We start from the raw sequence: 18,251 nt of genomic DNA, 5'->3' as shown, positions 1-18,251 counted from the left end.
CCCCATCTCAAATTAGGATTGCCCAAACTGCGATGCGCTCAATTCGCAAGTTCGTAGCAAGAGTTCCCAAGTTTGCTCACAACAGTACATGCCGGTCGGACATCGTGAATAGATTACTTCATTGCTATATTTATAACGGGGCCCCTATATAGAATACGGCCCAGTGCTAAACTGACCGGACTGGGTCTTCGGACCCTGAAAAACATTTTAGACATTTTCTGAGAACATGGTCTGACGGAGCGATTGAAAAACTTTTTTGTTTCAGCGGTGAGATCTACCATTTTTATGGCTTTATTGAAAGGACCATGAAATGTACTTTCCGCTGACATGCGAAGAGTAAGTGTCGGATAACCTTTTGACCCTCAAGAGGAGGGTTAAACATGGATTTGTTGACTGTTAACAAAGGACTGAACTGCTTTTGCTATTATTAGAGCCCATACCTGTGTGAATGTGAGGCTACAGTTGCACAGTTTAATTGCAAACGCAAATGTTTGTTGAACAAGGTTTACGCTCCTTAAATCATATTATTTTCTAAAGCAGTCTGTCTATAGCACCCTGAAGGCTGAATCAGTGAATGCTCGCGTGGGTAGGCAAAAACACGGGGCAGCCCATGGCTGGCATGCTTCTAATCATAATTGTTGCCTGCCAACCTGCAATGCACATGTGTTTGCAATGCATAGAGATTAGGTGGGTGCGAAAGTGTAGCTGATATATTTGTTCGAATTTAAGTCTTCTTTATTCTTGTTTGACTTTCGTAGCCATGTATAACCATAAGGTATTACTAATAGTAATACTATTAAGACGTCTTGCTATGCACAAATGAATTTATCAGCAAACACCAGACACCAGATGAGCCCTGTCGCACTGCGGCACTTGTTGTTACACGTTGTGTGAAGCGATAAGATAACGTGTGGCTTAATGATGCTATGCTTTTGCACCAGGTCGCGCAGTGTTACCCGGAAGAGATGAAAGACTTTCCCGAGGAACTGAAGAGCATGCTGCAGCGTCACAACACGACACTGCACCCGGAGATGCGTGTCGTGCTCTGCCGCGCCCTCATTCTCCTGCGCAACAAGGGTCTCGTCAGTCCGCTCAGCGTGCTCTCGTTGTTCTTTGAGCTGCTGCGCTGCCGCGACAAGCCGCTGCGGCGGATGCTATACACGCACATCGTCGCTGACATCCGCAACGTCAACGCGCGCGCACGCAACAACGCCGTCAACACCACGCTGCAGGCGTTCATGTACTCGATGCTGCGCGACTCCAGCGCCGCCGCCGCAAAGACGTCGCTCGACGCGATGGCGGAGCTGTACCGGCGCGACGTGTGGCGCGACGCGCGCACTGTTAATGTCATGGCGACGGCGTGCTTCTCCAAGGTCACCAAGGTGCTCGTCGGCGCACTGCAGTTCTTCCTCGGCCGCGACGACGCCGACGGTGGCGCCCCCGCGACGGACAGCGATGATGACAGTGGCACGGATGACGAGCGCAAGACGGAATCGCAGATGGCGGTCGCCTTCCGCGTCGGCAAGAAGACGAAGAAGCGGACGAAGCGGTATGAGCGCGCGAAAGCCGCTGCGCGCAAGTCGAAGAAGGCGAAGAGGGCGCCGGCGTTTGACTTCTCGGCACTGCGGCTGCTGCACGACCCGCAGGGGTTCGCCGAGCGGCTCTTCCGTCAGCTCGAGTCGTCGACGGAGCGCTTCGAGGTGCGCCTGATGATGCTCGGCCTCATCGCGAAACTCGTGGGTCTGCACGAGCTGATCCTGCTCAACCTGTACCCGTACCTGCAGCGCTTCATGCAGCCGCACCAGCGCGACGTCACAAAGATCCTGCTGTACGCGGCGTGGTCGGCGCACATGCTCGTGCCGCCGGACGTCGCCGCCGCGCTCGTGCGAACGCTCGTCGACAACTTCGTGACGGAGCGCAACTCGGGCGAGGTGATGGCGGTCGGGCTGAACGCCGTGCGCGAGGTGTGCGCGCGCTGCCCCCTGGCGATGGACGCCGACCTGCTGCAGGACCTCGCGTGCTACAAGACGCACCGCAACAAGAGCGTGCTGATGGGCGCGCGCTCGCTCATACAGCTCTACCGCGAGGTCGACCCGACGATGCTGCACCGGCGCGACCGCGGCCGCCCGACGGAGGCGTCGGCCGAGGCGCGCACGGCCGCGTACGGAGAACTGGACACTCTCGACCATGTCCCCGGTGCGGAGGTCATCACAGATGTTGCAGGGGGCCGCATGGAGGTTGCCGGGGGTCGCACGGAGGTCGCCAAGGGTCGCACGGAGGTCGCCGTTGGTCGCGGCAGCAATGAGGTGGAGGCGGAGGAGTGGGAGGAGGAGGAGATGGATGATGGTGATGTGGATGGGAGTGAGGATGGATGGATCGACGTGCATCACTCGTCTGACGAAGAAAAGGTGAGTTGGGGGACGCGACTGCTTTACATCTATGTGCAGCAGCCGTGATTTCTAATTGTTCTTCTCTCCCCCATAGGAGAAATATTTGGGGCCGCTGTCAGCAACAAAATTTGTCTTAAAACGTTAGTTTTTAGCTCAGCTGACGAAGTCAGATGCAGCTTGTATAATCGCATGAATCTCCGTTCGTCCGTCCGTCCGTCCGTCTGTGTGTCAACAGTTACGGCACAAATCTTAACCGCTCGACGTACGATCTTGATATTCGGGACGTCGGGGGGGATCGCGAAAAGGACTCGGGATGTCAAATTTGTTTGAGGACCACTGCGATGGCTCAATGGTTGAGTGCTCGCCTTGTATGTGGAAGGTCGGGGGTTCAACTCCCGGCCGGGTCATACCAAAGACTTGAAAAATGGTACACACTGCTTCTCTGCTTAGCATTCAGCAAATAGAGATAGAGTGTGGCAAGTTAACTTGCAGTGCTACCAGTGGACTAACCCCCTACTGTAGCATTTACTGTGAAAGCAGCTGCGGGGCCTCAAGGTTACAGAAACGGAGATAGGCACACCCGCCCTATGCGGCCAACTAGGCGCGGAAGGATTTCATTAATTATTAATTTAATGTCGAATTTGAGGGTCAAGGGTCAAAGGTCGAGATGTGTCATGGAGGGGGAATCTTCCTCTAACGTACGGTATAGGAGGAATGCGCACAATCTCAACGGCTCGAACCTACGCTCATAATATTCGGTGTATAGTGTGGATGGGAGGAAACCCATTACCAGTGCGAAATCACAGGTTTAGGTTGCAGGTCAAAGGGCAGTGGGGGAGAAAGGAGAATATCAGACGTTTTCTGAGGACATAGGTCTAACGTACCGCTGTGCAAAACTTTTTTGTTCAGCGGCTGACTGCTACCATTTTTATTAATATTTGAAAGGACCATGGAATCTACTTTCCGCTGACGTGCGAAGAGTAAGTGTCTGATTTAAACGCTTTTGACCGCTCAAGAGGTAGGGTTAAACAAATGGATTTGTTGACTGTTAACAAAGGACTGAACTGCTTTTGCTATTAGAGCCTTGACATTTTCAGCAACTTTTAACCTTGTAAAATAATAGCTATTTACTACTAGAGAGTAGAACAAAAACAACTTACTTGGCGGCATAATTATGTGTGCCGACAAACGTTGACTGATAAACCTTTGTACGTCTTTCTGCAAGATGATATATATATACACACACACACATATATATTTGGGGTGTGACAATACAGGTAGCTCATGATGCAATCACGATACATCTTTCAAGATGCGACACGTATCGCAATAGGGAATCTAGAAAATTATAGGCTTAACCGGTACTCTACCAATCATGTGCATCGTGGAGTCTCTAGTGTACAACTACTATTGAACATACTGCATATTGTCTCATGGTTTTTTTGGTTTCTGATAAATCTATTTCTTGATCTATTTATTGATATATAGATTTTATTCAGTAGAATATTGATACGTGTATCATGAATCGTCAAACATATATCTATACGTATGTCATCGAAGTTTGTATCGCGATACATCTACATATCGATGAATCATCACGTCCCTACTATATATATTTACGTTTGTTTGTTTCTCCCCATAGGAGGAGGAGAGCGAGGAGCTACGTGGCATGAGCGCGGACGAGCGGAGGCGCCGCGCCGCCGCCGTCTCGCGCGACTGCATCCTCACGCAGGACGACTTTGAGAAGATCCGGCGGCAGCAGCTTAGCAAGCGCCTCGAACCGCTCGTGAAGAATCGTAAGCACGCGCAGCCGGCGACGGTGACGCGGGAGCGTGGGGAGATGGCCGGGCTCGGCGACATCGAGCGCGTGCACAAGCGGCGGCGCCACGACAAAGACTCGCGTCTTGCGACGGTGCTCGCCGGGCGCGCGGATCGCGAGACGCCCGGCCGCATCGCGCGTCCGCAGAAGATGAACGCACACGCGAGCACGACGAACGCACAGAAGAGGAAAACGAAGCCATTCATGATGATCAAGCAGAAGATGCGAGGCAAGGGCAAGCGGTCGTTCCGCGACAAGCAGACGTCACTTAGAGACTCACTGCTGAAGAGAAAACGAATCAAGTGATGAGAGAGAAGTGTAGTGAAGGGAAGTGGCTGAGGGACTCAATGCTGAAGAGGAAATCACTCGGGTGATGAGAGAAAAGGTCTAGAGAAAGGGGAAATGCTGAGAGATTCTCTGCTGATGAGGAAACACGAGAGAGATGATCAAAGGGGAGGGGTGGTGCTCATTCCACAACAAGAAGGTGTTGTTGAGGGACTTTCTACAGAGGAGGAAACCAACCATTTGATGAGAGGATATTTCAATTTAGCCTCCTCCACAGAGGAAGAAGAGACAGCAAAGGGGAAGCAGTGCCACTGCATCGTTCGTTGCTGCAGAGGAAATGAATTAAGTGACCGAGCGTGATGTCATCGATGAAGGAGAAGTTGTTGAGAGGTTAACTGCTGTAGTTGAAATGAATCATGTTGTGAAAAACAGCAAGCCTACAGTGCATGACGGAGCGGTCGGTCATTCAGAGAGAAATGAAGGATTCAGCATTTAATTATAAAAGTAGCAAAGGTCCTCACCATTTAAACTTGTTCGAGACCCGTTTTAAACGTGTTGCCTGCATGGTGAACATCAGCCATAATGACTAGAGTTGAGAAAAAGGAACGTGTCGATTGTATAGAAAAATGGTTGAACGTTTCTATCAATGGCATTTCGTTAGAATTATTTGCAGTTTCATGTACGCGTGTGTGTTGGTTTGCAATTTTTGCATTCATTTTCAGACTAGTTCTGTTGTTATGGATATTTTTTTTGTAAGAAATCCTACGTGAACGTCATCTAGTGTTGACTAGTGTTTGGATATATAGACATTGATGCAATGTGAATGGCGTACATAATGCTTGTAATATTAAATAACGATAAAACAAACAATACACACAGGTAACTTGTGTTTCAACAGATCTCTTGATATTATATTCATATCTTCGATAATTGACTTATATCTACATGTAAATCTCTTCTCCGCTACAAATCCTGGTCATCCGGGTGATAGAGTTCACTCAGCAGTCTGTAGACGTAAGATGGGGCATTCCCTCCTCTGTAACAACGAACACGGCAGACAAGCATTACCAACTACACACTGACATGGCAAAAATGTGACCCGCTCCAGCATAATACGGACTAAGTCGCAAGTCATTGTTTTGAGTAATGAGCACGAACACTGTCAATGCTGAAAATGGCCTACCTGGACAAAAATGAGATTTTTACAAAAATAAGTTCCTAAGTGCATATTTAATCCGGATATATAGGTTTAGATATCTCTAGATTATTATGGTCATTTTAAATTAAAAAAAAAAAAAATGTTTGACGAGCCTTTCACCGCTCATCCCCGACTGGGCCCCTTACCCGGAACGCTTTATCTCAAAAGCTGCATATTCTGGAATAAGTCGGTTTCCGATCTTCAAATTGCTGTAGATCGGTCAATTCTTTAGATATAGCCAAATATTATATATCATTTTAAAGGTAATTAAATTATCTATTCAGATATGCACATAAAGGAATATGTCGGTTTCCGATCTTCAAATTGCTGTAGATCGGTCAATTCTTTAGATATAGCCAAATATTATATATCATTTTAAAGGTAATTAAATTATCTTTTCAGATATGCACATAACTCAATTTGTAGAATTTCCTACTTAATCCTGGTTTTGCGGGAGCGGGTCACAAATGATAACGTTATGGAAAAATTCAACCTGTTCCATGTATAAGTAGCTGCATGCTGCTGCCATCTGTTGGTAAAAATGCAGTTATACCACAACGAAAGTATTTTAATTTGTAATTTTAATCTAGTTCTCGTATGACTTACATGTTGGAGATGTAGAGTGTGACTAATTCTGGCGGGACGTAATCAAACACCGGACACGTCACATGAACCTTACTCATCAACTTGCCTGCAGTGGACACAGAGATACGAGAAGGGTATTTAATATATAATTTACATTTTAAATATGTTCAACCTATATAATATTAGCATACTCATATGCCAATTCAAGGACTTCACATATTCAAGGATATCACTGGCTTCTTACTTAAAGTGATTACGTCACCGTAAATAGTAAAAAATAAAAAATAAATATTTCCATTTTTTCACAAAATAAAAGTAATTCTGTTCACTTTTTATGGTTAAATTGCTGCATTATAGGACTGTCATCGATGCCCACCTCATCGATAAATCGCGATGGATTTGCGTCCGATATCAATATCGAAATAAATCGAAAAATAGCGATCCGATACAGTATATCACAATAAAGCGTTGGTACATCCTTTTTCTGGTAAAAAAGTGTTGTTTATTACTTTTTGTGGCTAAAATGTAGCCAGCGAAGCATCGGTAGCATTTTTGACCGAGCGCCGCCATTATCGGAAGTAGTGCAGGGCGCATGCATACAGAGACAATCAATAACTGTGGTGTTCCATTGTCTCTGGTGCGTATCCTGTCTCACTGATCTCTATAATAAAATCTGTCTACCGTAAAAGCATGTCTGCTGCTTCGCCATCGCCACGACGCCTGGTCAATCTGATTGAATTCAAGTAAATATACTTCACCCATGTTGCATTTAAGCACAGCGATGTATAAAATGCATAGTTATTATAAGTAGAATACAATACATGTATTCTCAAATAAGTTATGTATGAGTTTACTGTACTTTCACGACTCATGTTTTATTACATATTAAATCGGATCGAATCAGATCGAAATATCGAAAAGAAAAAAATCAATAATCGAATCGAAATAATTTGATACCAATGACAGCCCTACTGCATTATACTTCTTATTTTACTATATTGTTCGATATATATATATATATATCTTATATAGCCCATAGCAAGCAATTAATGTCAGGAACACTAATATCAAATCGTCCAGGTTTTTTGGATTTTTAACTAGTTGAGAAACAATCTTATCAGGTAAGAATTTGACGATACGTTTAGTTCTTACTTTTAATGTAAAAAAATGGCAACAAATTTTTTTACAAATTTTACCATAGAAAATTCGTGACGTAGTCAATTTAAATTACAGTAATTATGCTTCATGTTATCACCAATGCACAGACGCCTCGAGTTAAAACAATTGGTCCCAAAATTTCGTTGCTAATATTTTCGTTGTATGAACGTGACATCTTACTGTACAGTATAATTTGTTAGCGAGTTCATGCCATTAGCACTGACCGTCAGCAAAGTCTAGTACGCTGTGCGGAGATACAAACTTGTTGAAGGCGGCCTGGTCGCTGGAGCAGAGGTAAACCGGTGACAGCTTGAACATCGACGCACACACTATCATCTGCGAACAGAACAATCGCAGCCAATCAAACAGAGTTCAGGTGACCTATCCGTTTGGGCAAGGTAATGACACCACCTCGAATATTGTTTGCTCGATCGGGTCAAGCTAGAGAGATTTGTACATGCCTTTCGAGCATGTATGCAAAATTGTTAATTTTGCAGTACTTCGTTACTTAGCAGCGTATTTAGAATTCCCTTATCGCGATGCTAATTAGCTAAAGGTGTCTGTCAATCACTCTAGGAGAGTTTGATAGGTCTACGATATAGTTAGGTTAGGTCGATTTCATGGCCTAACATGAACTCACGCCATCTAAAATTGCAGTTGAAGTAGGACTGAGTCAATTGTAGAAGCGCTGCATTGACGCTCTCAGAAAAAGGCATAAACGGGGACCACTTACAGGGACCGAGTGATACTTCGCAGCCAATGCGATGGTGTGACTTCCGTTTATGCTCTTCAATCTACCAACAAAGGAGTAATAAATGTAAGAGTTATGAAATTACTGCTGCATGCGTTCGTTCAACGGCATACACGAAATTATACAAGCCTGGAAATCGACAGAGCGAAACGTTTCTATTCCTATTACAATGTAAAAAACAACAACTGGTGTCACCTGTGTGCAACACCACTTCGAAATTGACACGAGTATCAGTGCTTTTAGAACTATCATATTATGTAAGCATAATATTAATAATATGATAAGAAAAAGCTATTTCATTACTTGCACATTCTAGCAGTAGAGCGAAGTATTGCCATGCACCTGCTCTATCAGAATGAAACTAATCTCCATAACTACGTTCATATCAATCACAGTTTTAATCAAAGTGAAGCACGAACACTGTCTCTGTTTAATTTTTTTTATTTACCCAATTGTCCAGGACTTTCCAAGACCATGGCCTATTTTCCAGGATGTTCTAACCCTGGAAAATGGCCATTTTCAAATTCCAGGACTTGGCCCCAGGGAAACCGGGACACGTGCAAAGCCAGGACACTTACCCGCCGTTTGCCATCACTGAGTGAGTTCCGATGATCACCTTGTTCACCCGTGACATGATTGCAAAAACGGCGGAGTCCGTGATCACTGTGGTATCAATCTGTGCATCAGCCAGGCTCCACGCCAGCTCCTGACCCTACAGCACACAAACAACGTACAGTCAGCTTTCTATAAAGAACACCTGCCAAATGACTGCAGTGTTGTAGTCGAGTCCGAGTCCGCGCCACCCGAGTCCGAGTCCGAGTCCGAGTCCGAGTCCGAGTCCGAGTCTGCACCCCCCGAGTCCGAGTCCGAGTCCGAGTCCGAGTCCGAGTCCGAGTCCGCGCCACCCGAGTCCGAGTCCGAGTCCGAGTCCGAGTCCGAGTCCGAGTCCACACCACACAAGTCCGAGTCCGAGTCCGAGTTCAGTTTTGATAAAAAAAGGGGGGCACAGACCGACAAGGCCACTCACTTCTATGTATGTGTTTGTTCAAAAATGGGGGGAGGGTGTCTCCTGCCCCCTGGATCTGTCACTTGTTTGCATGAAATAGAAAGTACAGTAAAACTTGCATAAGTCGAGACTGCTATTGTATGTAGATTAGTGGCAATCATCCGACTTGGCTTATGAGATTGATCTGGGAAAAAATCGCAACAGTGCATCGTAGACATTCGAAAGTGTATAGTCAGCCGAAAACACAGAGACACGAGTCATACGAAACGTGTCAAAGTAACGGATCCATTTGTGTTTTACGAGAACGACACGGCTTGTTGAACCAAATAAGAGAGTGCTAGTACCTTCGAAGTGGTAGAAGAAGAGAAAGAAGTGGTAGAAAAAACACAAAGGGACGAAGTGACAGCAGATTCAAACCAAAGGGACAAGAATCTTAATCTAACCATTGAAAACGTTACAATATTAGGCCGTGTATCTAGAAAACCTAGGAGTTTTAGTTTTAAATTCTTGTAAACTGCGTGTTGCAATATGTACAGTTGTGTACTATGCATGTAGTGGCCTCGACCCGAGTCCTCGAGTCCGAGTCCGAGTCCGAGTCATTGCACTCCGAGGCCAAGACCGAGACCAAAACCATGGAAAACGGACCAGGACAACACTGCAAATGAGGACACCTGTCTATAACCAACAGCAATCTATAAAGACACTTGTGTTTAAAGGAAACTTGCCAAATGAGCACACCTATCTATAACCAACACCAATCTATAAGACACCTGTCCTATAAAGGAAACCATGTCTACTGAGGAACACCTGTCTTAATAAAGGAAACCTGTCTACTGAGGACACCTGTCCTATAAAAGAACTCTCGAACCTGTCACTGAGGACACATGTCTATAAAGGCAAACTGTCTAAACTGAGTACACCTGTCTATAAAGGAAACCTGTCTACTGAGGACACTGTTCTATAAAGGAAACCTCTCTACTGAAGACACCTGTCTATAAAGGATACCCTTGGAATATATATTGGGTGACCATTAAATACAGGTTTAGTGTATACTCGACCACCCCATGCATTGACCATACCTGATGTAGAATCTATCATAGGATAGAAATATTATAAGGATGACAGGGGCGTACTATAATGATCCCTTCAACTATGTCATTAACTACATTATCACATGTTACTATATGATACTATTTTATGTACTATGTCATAAACTATAATATATTTGCTTTTGAGAGTATATACTTGTTCTCGTGCATTAAGGTTATATTTCCACATGTTAAATTTAACATCCCTCATAATGAGATATGTGAGTGCAGTGTTTCCCCTGGCCAAAAAGGTCTGTGAGGCGGCAAATGTTTTTTAGTATGTATGCGTGTTTCGAGGTCCTAGCAAAGTGAGCACCACAGGTGCTCGCCCGGCTAGGGGCATCCGGGGCATGCCCCCTTGGAAAATCTTTTGAAAAAATGGTGCAATTTGGTGCATTCTAAGCTATTCTGAACACATTGTATGAGATTTTCGTCAGAGAGACGGTGTTTTGGAAAAATTTCTGTGGCAGCTGAGAATTTCAGCGAGGCGGCCCACCTCGCTCGTGTCAATGCAGGGCGAACACTGTGAGTTCACGCAAGTTTTGCACTTGTCCCAATTCTCCTCATCTTACGCAAAAAAAAATCTGCTACCAAAAACTTTTGCAGAAAACTTACGTGATAGAACGGCGCACACTCGACGACGATGACCTGGAATCTGCGCTTGCGAGCTGCTTGCTGAGGAAAGACGAAGGAGAGAAAACATGAGTGAAGTAACGACAAGGAAAACGTAAAATATTCTTTGTCTGCTGCAGTTATTCGTTGTATGCTCACGTGCACATAAGCTCTCTCCTCCTGTCTCTCTTCACTCTATCTCCTGCTGTATTCCCCCCCTCTCTCTCTCTTCTCTCTCTCTATAAGCCAAATCGGAAAGTCCCCACCGCCATACTGAGATCAGATAAGAGGGGGTATAAACAGCCCTTTTATAACATGGGTAGGATAGGACTATTCTAGGTTTTTGATCTATAATTCTGTTCACTAACATCGTACTTCAATTCACAGGTTCGTTTCTATTTACATAAACCTTTAAAAATATGATTGTGGTCGTTTGGGATATTTTGCAATGTTTGTGTTAATGCAAAAACTAAAAACGCACAAGTGTTTACATTAGTCATTTACTTTCCTAAGCGCGCCTCGGCCATTCTATACCCCCTTTTTCTGTGAACTACATAGCACAGCTGGACTTTACGATCTCACTTATTATTTATATATATATATATCTTTCTCTACATCTCTCTCTCTCTCTTGCGCTTTCTCTCTCTTCTCTCACTCTCTCTATCTCTTTCGCCCTATCTTTCTCCCCTTTCTCCCTTTCTCTCTCTTTCTGTCTCACTAGAGTATACCTTGAGGAACTTCTCAACGGTTCTTGAACGGCCGGCCGTCATGATCACCTCGTCGGAGTGTATGTGTTCCAACGCCTGCATCGCGATGTTGTCAGCACTGTGCGAACACACGGAAGAACATCAATGTTCAATGCCATCACGTGAACAACGTGAACAATGAAAGACATTCAGGAAACCGCGCAAACATTCTACTTCTATCAAAAGATTATCACCTTATTTCCATGATCATGACCGTATGAATAAGCGCCGTCGTAATTGCCTCGCTACAAATGTTCAGAACAGTCAAACCTGTATATAAGCTGTCATTAACCCTGAGGATGTCCTTTATAGACAGGTGTCCAGGGAAATTCTAAAATTGCATTTCACAGACATGAACCTGTGTTATCTAAGATGTAAGATGTATATAATATAGGTGTTCGCTAACACAGGTTTGACTGTAGTAAATTCGCTTAGGCAAACATTCGTGTATTGCTGCGTGTGTGTGTGCGTGCGTGCGTCCGTGCGTGCGTGCGTGTGTGTGTATGTGTGTGCGTGTGCGTGTGTGCGTGTACAATACCTGTTCTCCAACTCGATCAAGATTTCGTTTACTGCTTCGATCACCACAGCCTGTAATTAAAATGCAAAGAAAGTGTGAAGATACCATTCGAAATAAAATCAAGTAGAGAGAATACTTGACATTGTCGTGATTGGAATGGAAACTGTAAAACTCTATCACTTTACGGTCAAACATCTGTACTAGTTGTATGGTGTAGGGATGCCAGATACATTGGGGACTACGTTGTGTAACACAAATGCAACAATGGCACTTCACACAAGGCACTCTACTTTACACAAAACATTTGGAGGCAAGGCAGAAATTAAACCAAACGACTCACCTTAAAATCTACATTCAAAATAGGTACACTGTAATCTTCCGTCTTTGCGTTATCCGTGAACATTCTCTAAAGAAAGTAATTAACAAATTTATAATTAAACTTAATAATTAGTTACTTGCAAACAACCAGCCAGTTATTTATCAACTCAGTAACATTTTATATTAAAAACTATTTTAATTTTAGGTGACAGCAAATGGCAAACATAGAGTAATGTATATCACCATGAGAATCAAAGCACACACACTTAATAATATTAAACATACAACAATCCAATGACTGAGTAAACCCTTATTCTTTAGCTGGTAATGTACCATAATAGTAGAAAGGCGAAATAATGGACTGGCATACAAATGAATAAGATAGAGATACAACTTACATGAAGACTTTCCGATTGGACATCACCACCTTCCGGGTTACCTCTACACCTGCAAACCCAATGCAAATCTTATAGACACATTATCAACAAAAACCAGCCTTATAGCCATAGCACAGAATGAACATACCCACCTGAGGGAGATAACCATGCATGCCAGCCTGAGATATTGTTGCTAGACCAGTCAAACTATATCAGTGTGCGTGCATGCGTCCGTGCGCGTTTTAATATGTGCATGTCAAATTGTCAACTCTGCAGCACTCACTTATAGCAAGTGGCATTTTTAGAATGTCTCCATTGCAATATAAATTGATTAGAGCTTTATATCAATCACTCCAGATTGATTACAGAATAGCTTGTTGATCATGTATATATAGCTTGGTGCTATATTTTTATTGCAATTCATAGAATAGATCAATGATATTTTTATTAAATGTTGTACACACCTTGCATATTCTTCTCTAATCAACTTCAATACTGAAATCATAAAAAAACAAGGGAAATGTTATTGTCACTTATAATCAGTGTGGTAAAGGCATTTCAACAATTATTCAACTAGATTGATAATACATTAATATAATAAAATAAGTCACATTGACACAAAATAATTAAGTCAGGACAACAAAAACTCATGACAACTATTGGAAACCCAATTTATTTTAAATTAACGTGCGACATTATTTTTTAATTTAAAACACACCTCTTCGTACCATGTTGCCAACAGATGTCTCTGACCTTTGTGATGCTACAATTAACTTTCCTACCGATTTGACTCTATCCATAAGTTCTCTGAAACAAGACAATAACAATAAATATCCCATTAATTTTCAACAAGAAAGAAGTTGGTGCGGCCATGTTTTTATAACAACACTATCAGATTAAATACATTGACTACACAGTACAGTAACTTTAGAAATGGTTTGCCAATAACTAAAATCAGTAAAAGTATTACCATGTGAATTTATACATAACTTCTGCACCAATCCACTGTTCAAATCCAAACTTTTGTCCACAGAACTTTAGCACATCTTACCGAGCATTGTTCCACTTGCTTCCTGCAATCACTTTCCTCAGCAACCGCAGAGTTGAATTTGCGATGTCATACGAGCCAGTAAAGCCACTAATAGTCAAAGAAAATACAGTTCTTATCTCACAAACCCAGACAAATATATGACCTCCCTTGTAATAAGTATATAATTGCAAAGAACTATTAAGCAATAAAGAATTGATGAACATTGATGGTAAATATAATAAGACTTTATCATCTATTTAATTATTCTCCGAAATGCCTGGCGCCTGCCTGATGATTGTTATGCCAATTGTTTATCGAACAGACGATGGTCAACTCACTGACAGAGCGTCATTTGTTGTTTTACAATAATTGTTGGAATTTCCACCGTAGTCTGGTCTCTACAGACCAGACTGATGTACAACTTCGATTTTGAGTGCTACAATTCGTAGTACATATATATTGTATTGTACACAAGCTGACTGTTATCCGAAATTCTGAAAACCGAAAAGCTCCGAAAACAGAGTTTTTTCGTGGAGGTCGACTGCACACCAAAGCTCGCGTTTGGCTGCACAAGGTTCACTGCAGAAAAATTAATGCGTTTGGCATTACTAATACATATTGTACTGTACCGGTACAGCACCTGGCCTCTTTAAAAATTGAGTTTTAGTACTGGCTAGTTGCAGGATATATGGTATGCATACCCGAAAAAATTCCGAATTCAGAAACGTGTCTGGTCGCAAGGGTTTCAGATAATAGATTGTGTACTGTAGTACAAATGTAAGTAGCATTGAGCATTACACTTATTATAGCAAGCCTACACAGTGACACACTTGTGTTGATTCTTTCTGCTATCATTATATAAACTAGACAGGCACTGAGCTTGTGAATGTAAGTGCCAGTACGTGTCAATAGATGTATGAAGTGGTGTTGTGTCATGATATGGCACTACCAGTACGATGTACATGATACAATGATAATATATACTGAATACAATGATGATATAATACAATGATACTAGTACTAGTAGTAGTACTTTCAGTACTACAGCCACTTGGAACGTTTCAATAGTAAAATGATGGTAAATAAACACGAAATGTATTTACTACCAAAGTCTTAATGACTCTACTCTCTTTCACCCATTATTGCCGATAATTTCCTGTAAATGCCGTTCAACTGCTCCTATGCAATACACACATATACTGCATGCACACGGCTGTGCACAATCAACAAGAATAAATAGCAGGTCGAAAAGCATGATCGCAAAATTCGCTCGACACTCGCCTCGTTTCACACTCACAGCAAAAATACACCAACAACAGCCTCCATTTTGGTATGTATGCGTGGCTAAATGTGCATTTGTTCAAATTATAACTCTGCCATTTGGTACTGCCTACTCGCCTCAGAGATATCTAGTGAATTCCTGAGGAAAATTTCCACTCTGCCAAATTGTAAATGGGAGGACGTACACGAATAATGGTGGTGTACTGCTTGCTGGGGCGAGCCGATGCTTGCTTCCGAGCTCCATTTCGAGGCCCCCCCAAGCCAAGCATAATGCTTGCGGGCATGTCGTCACACACACGACTACGTTCATTGGCCAAAACAATCAAGTAGCGCGGTTAGGGATTTTCGGATGATAAACAGGCACCTCGTCCCATTTACACTTTAGCGGAGTGGAAGTTTTCCGCAGAAATTCACGATAGTCGATATCCCTGGCTGGAGTAGGCAGCACCAAAAGACAGTTATAATTTGAACAAGTAAACATTTGGCTACGCATAGATACAAAAATGGATATTGTTGTTTGTGTATTTGTGTTGTGATAGTGTGAAACAAAGCAAACGTCTTACGAATTTTTCGATCACCTGCTCATTATTCTTATTGTTTGTAGGTAGCGACACTGTTGAAGAGCAGCCTTTTGAATAGCTCTAGTACTATAGCCCGCTTACATTAACTGCCGCTGGGCTATAGACCGACCCATGGGGCATGCGATGGACCAACTTATCCCCGATTATACCCGACTATAAAACGTCTGTGGTAGGCAATTAATGCTTCTTATCCGAAGTGAATATGTCTTAAGTTATAGCCGCTACTAAAATTGAACCTCTAACTATCGTTGCAATGGTATACTTGCGGTTTCTTGTGAACAAACATTCTATTTGCGAACTTCAAACGGCCATTTCTGGCGGCGCTGCAGCAGCGCCAGTCAGCGGGAACTATGTATTTCCGCGTGTGGAGGGGTGGGCGAGTTGGGGTGGTTGTGGACAAAAACATTGTTGTTGTCAAGTAACAAATTAAGCGATCAAAAGAGATTGTAATATTAGTTTTGTCATGAAAGATGAACAAATTACTATTATTAATTTGTTACTTGACAACAACAATGTTTTTGTCCACAACCAACACAACCCGCCCACCCCTCCACGTGCGGAAATATATAGTTCCCGCTGACTGACTGGAGTAAGTTGGTCCCGAGCATTCGTAATGGCTGATGCTATAGCCCAGCGGCAGTTAATGTAAGCGGCTATAGTACTTACTAGAGCTACCTTTTGAACAGCATTTACAAGAAATTATTGGCAGTAATGGGCGAACGAGTAGAGAAACATTAAGACTTTGGTAGTAAATACATTTCGTGTTTATTTACCATCATTTTACTATTGAAAGGTTTCAAGTGCCTGCGCTCAGTAGATGATAGTATTGATACTACATTGTGAAGAACATCATGATCATCATGATTGATCATGATCATGTGAATTGTGATGTGTAGGGTGAAGTGTCGTTAACAACATAAAAAAGAAAATCAACACTAGGTTTACCCCGTCTTTAATTTGTTGTTTAGTTCCTCAACCTTTTCCTCTAACTCTACACTATTCTGATCGGAAGCTGGCATATTGTCTCGATATAAATTATCTAAAGACTAAAGTGAGTAAGAAATTTAGAAGTTACAGAATCACGATTATTTACGAATGCTCAAATATTTTGTAACGTGTGCTGCCACCAAGTAGCTGAAAAATAAATCAATTCCGCACATGACGTCATGATGTTGCCACTTCGACGCGAACGATGGTGAGGAGGATGTTTCAGTGCACGTATTCTCGTTTCGCGAAGACTATATGTGAATAAGTGACAAAATACCAATATGTAGGAATGGAAGTGAGATCTCTCTCTATCACAATGAGAGGTTGCTGGCGTGCAGTTCTCTTTGCGACCGCAGTATTCAGCGTGTTGGAAATCGGTAAGTCCGGGGGAGGGGAGGATGTTTCGTTTCATCAGTGATTCATCCTCGTGGTACTGCTGCTGCTGCTGCTGCTGCACGCTAGCCTTGCGGCGACGCCTCTGCTTCATGCATGCAGTTAGACACTGGCATGATTGCGGGGTCTGTACTGAAGCGCGATCAGAGATGTTTGTAGCGATTCTTTTACGTCTTGTTTGCGCATATGTATAATTTAGTATTTGTAGTGAATATTGTTATATATATATATATTATACATATATAATATATATTTATATAATATATGCGTATAATCGTTGTACTTTCGTTTCAGCTTGCGTTATTGGAAAGATGCTTTAATACCTGTCGAGAATCTTTTTATAAATGTTTTTATCGCAAGTACTTTACGTACTTTAAAATTGGAAAATCATTATAATTACAATATCGAGCCCCCTGATTATATAGCAAATTAAAATGCCTTCTAGTCGGTGATATTTTTGCTGCGCATAAACGATTTTTGCAAATCTTTAACTTCTAAAAAAAACATTTGAAAAACACCTCACAACTGAGTAGCAATAAAACCTACCGCGTATATTTATTTTTAAGGGCGTCTCTGGCATGCTTGTGGTAACCATTTTACAGGTTGGTGGTTTATATTTCCTGCAGAAAAATATGAGCAGATGGTAAAAATTATAGCGACAGTAAAAAATATGTGATTTATGAAGGCCCAAATCTATTTTGCCCGTCTCATTATACAGGACCCACATTCTGTAGTCACTAGTTTTAAAATGAGTTTTCAACACCCTTAATACTATTACCGTCTATATACATGAAAATGTCTAAACAAATATGAAAACTAATGTTTTTAACTTACCCGTCACTAGCGATAACCAGTGATAAATCATCAAGGTTCCAACGAACGAAATACATGGGCCCTTTCCCCCTCTCCCATCGACCACCCAGCATACCGCTTGAGAGGGCAGTTAGGCACTACGCTCTCGCGCGCTACCACATAGTTTGCATTCAAAATATTTAAGCAAACGATGAGCTTTGATCGACAGTCACCCGGTGTGGCAGCAAATTTCGGGGTAAGGGTAGCGGGAGGGTGGAGGCTGTTCCTGCCTTTTTACACCCTGGTTACCTACTGTGTACAGCACACTGTACTGTGT

General features: G+C 42.7%; 2 protein-coding genes across 4 annotated transcripts; one reads left to right on the top strand and one right to left on the bottom strand.

The window, feature by feature from the left end:
* Nucleotides 1-920: 920 nt before the first annotated feature.
* LOC106816179 (protein SDA1 homolog) lies at nucleotides 921-5,393 on the top strand. The gene is made up of 2 exons (XM_014820736.1): nucleotides 921-2,408; nucleotides 4,033-5,393. The coding sequence occupies exons 1-2, from the start codon at nucleotides 927-929 to the stop codon at nucleotides 4,513-4,515; spliced, it is 1,965 nt and encodes a 654-aa protein (XP_014676222.1). The 5' UTR covers nucleotides 921-926; the 3' UTR covers nucleotides 4,516-5,393.
* Nucleotides 5,249-18,045, bottom strand: LOC106816180 (translation initiation factor eIF-2B subunit beta-like). Of its 3 annotated transcripts, none has more exons than XM_014820738.1 (14): nucleotides 17,957-18,045; nucleotides 13,902-13,988; nucleotides 13,569-13,657; nucleotides 13,315-13,345; nucleotides 12,872-12,920; nucleotides 12,496-12,561; nucleotides 12,177-12,226; nucleotides 11,621-11,717; nucleotides 10,896-10,955; nucleotides 8,765-8,898; nucleotides 8,169-8,229; nucleotides 7,660-7,771; nucleotides 6,299-6,383; nucleotides 5,379-5,530 (listed from the first exon to the last, which is right to left on the bottom strand). In XM_014820738.1, exons 1-14 carry the CDS (start codon nucleotides 18,010-18,012, stop codon nucleotides 5,458-5,460), a joined length of 1,050 nt encoding a protein of 349 aa, XP_014676224.1. In that variant the 5' UTR covers nucleotides 18,013-18,045; the 3' UTR covers nucleotides 5,379-5,457. The 3 variants fall into 3 exon arrangements, with proteins under 3 accessions (XP_014676226.1, XP_014676224.1, XP_014676223.1); XM_014820737.1 differs by lacking the exon at nucleotides 17,957-18,045 and adding an exon at nucleotides 16,688-16,853; XM_014820740.1 differs by lacking the exons at nucleotides 6,299-6,383; nucleotides 17,957-18,045 and adding an exon at nucleotides 16,688-16,853 and having other exon boundaries at nucleotides 5,249-5,530.
* Between the last annotated feature and the right edge of the window lie 206 nt (nucleotides 18,046-18,251).

Source organism: Priapulus caudatus, unplaced genomic scaffold (genome assembly GCF_000485595.1).
Source record: "Priapulus caudatus unplaced genomic scaffold, Priapulus_caudatus-5.0.1 Scaffold1305, whole genome shotgun sequence".
Taxonomy (NCBI): domain Eukaryota; kingdom Metazoa; phylum Priapulida; class Priapulimorpha; order Priapulimorphida; family Priapulidae; genus Priapulus; species Priapulus caudatus.
Note: the sequence above shows the minus strand (reverse complement) of the source record. Positions and strands in the feature narration are given on the sequence as shown.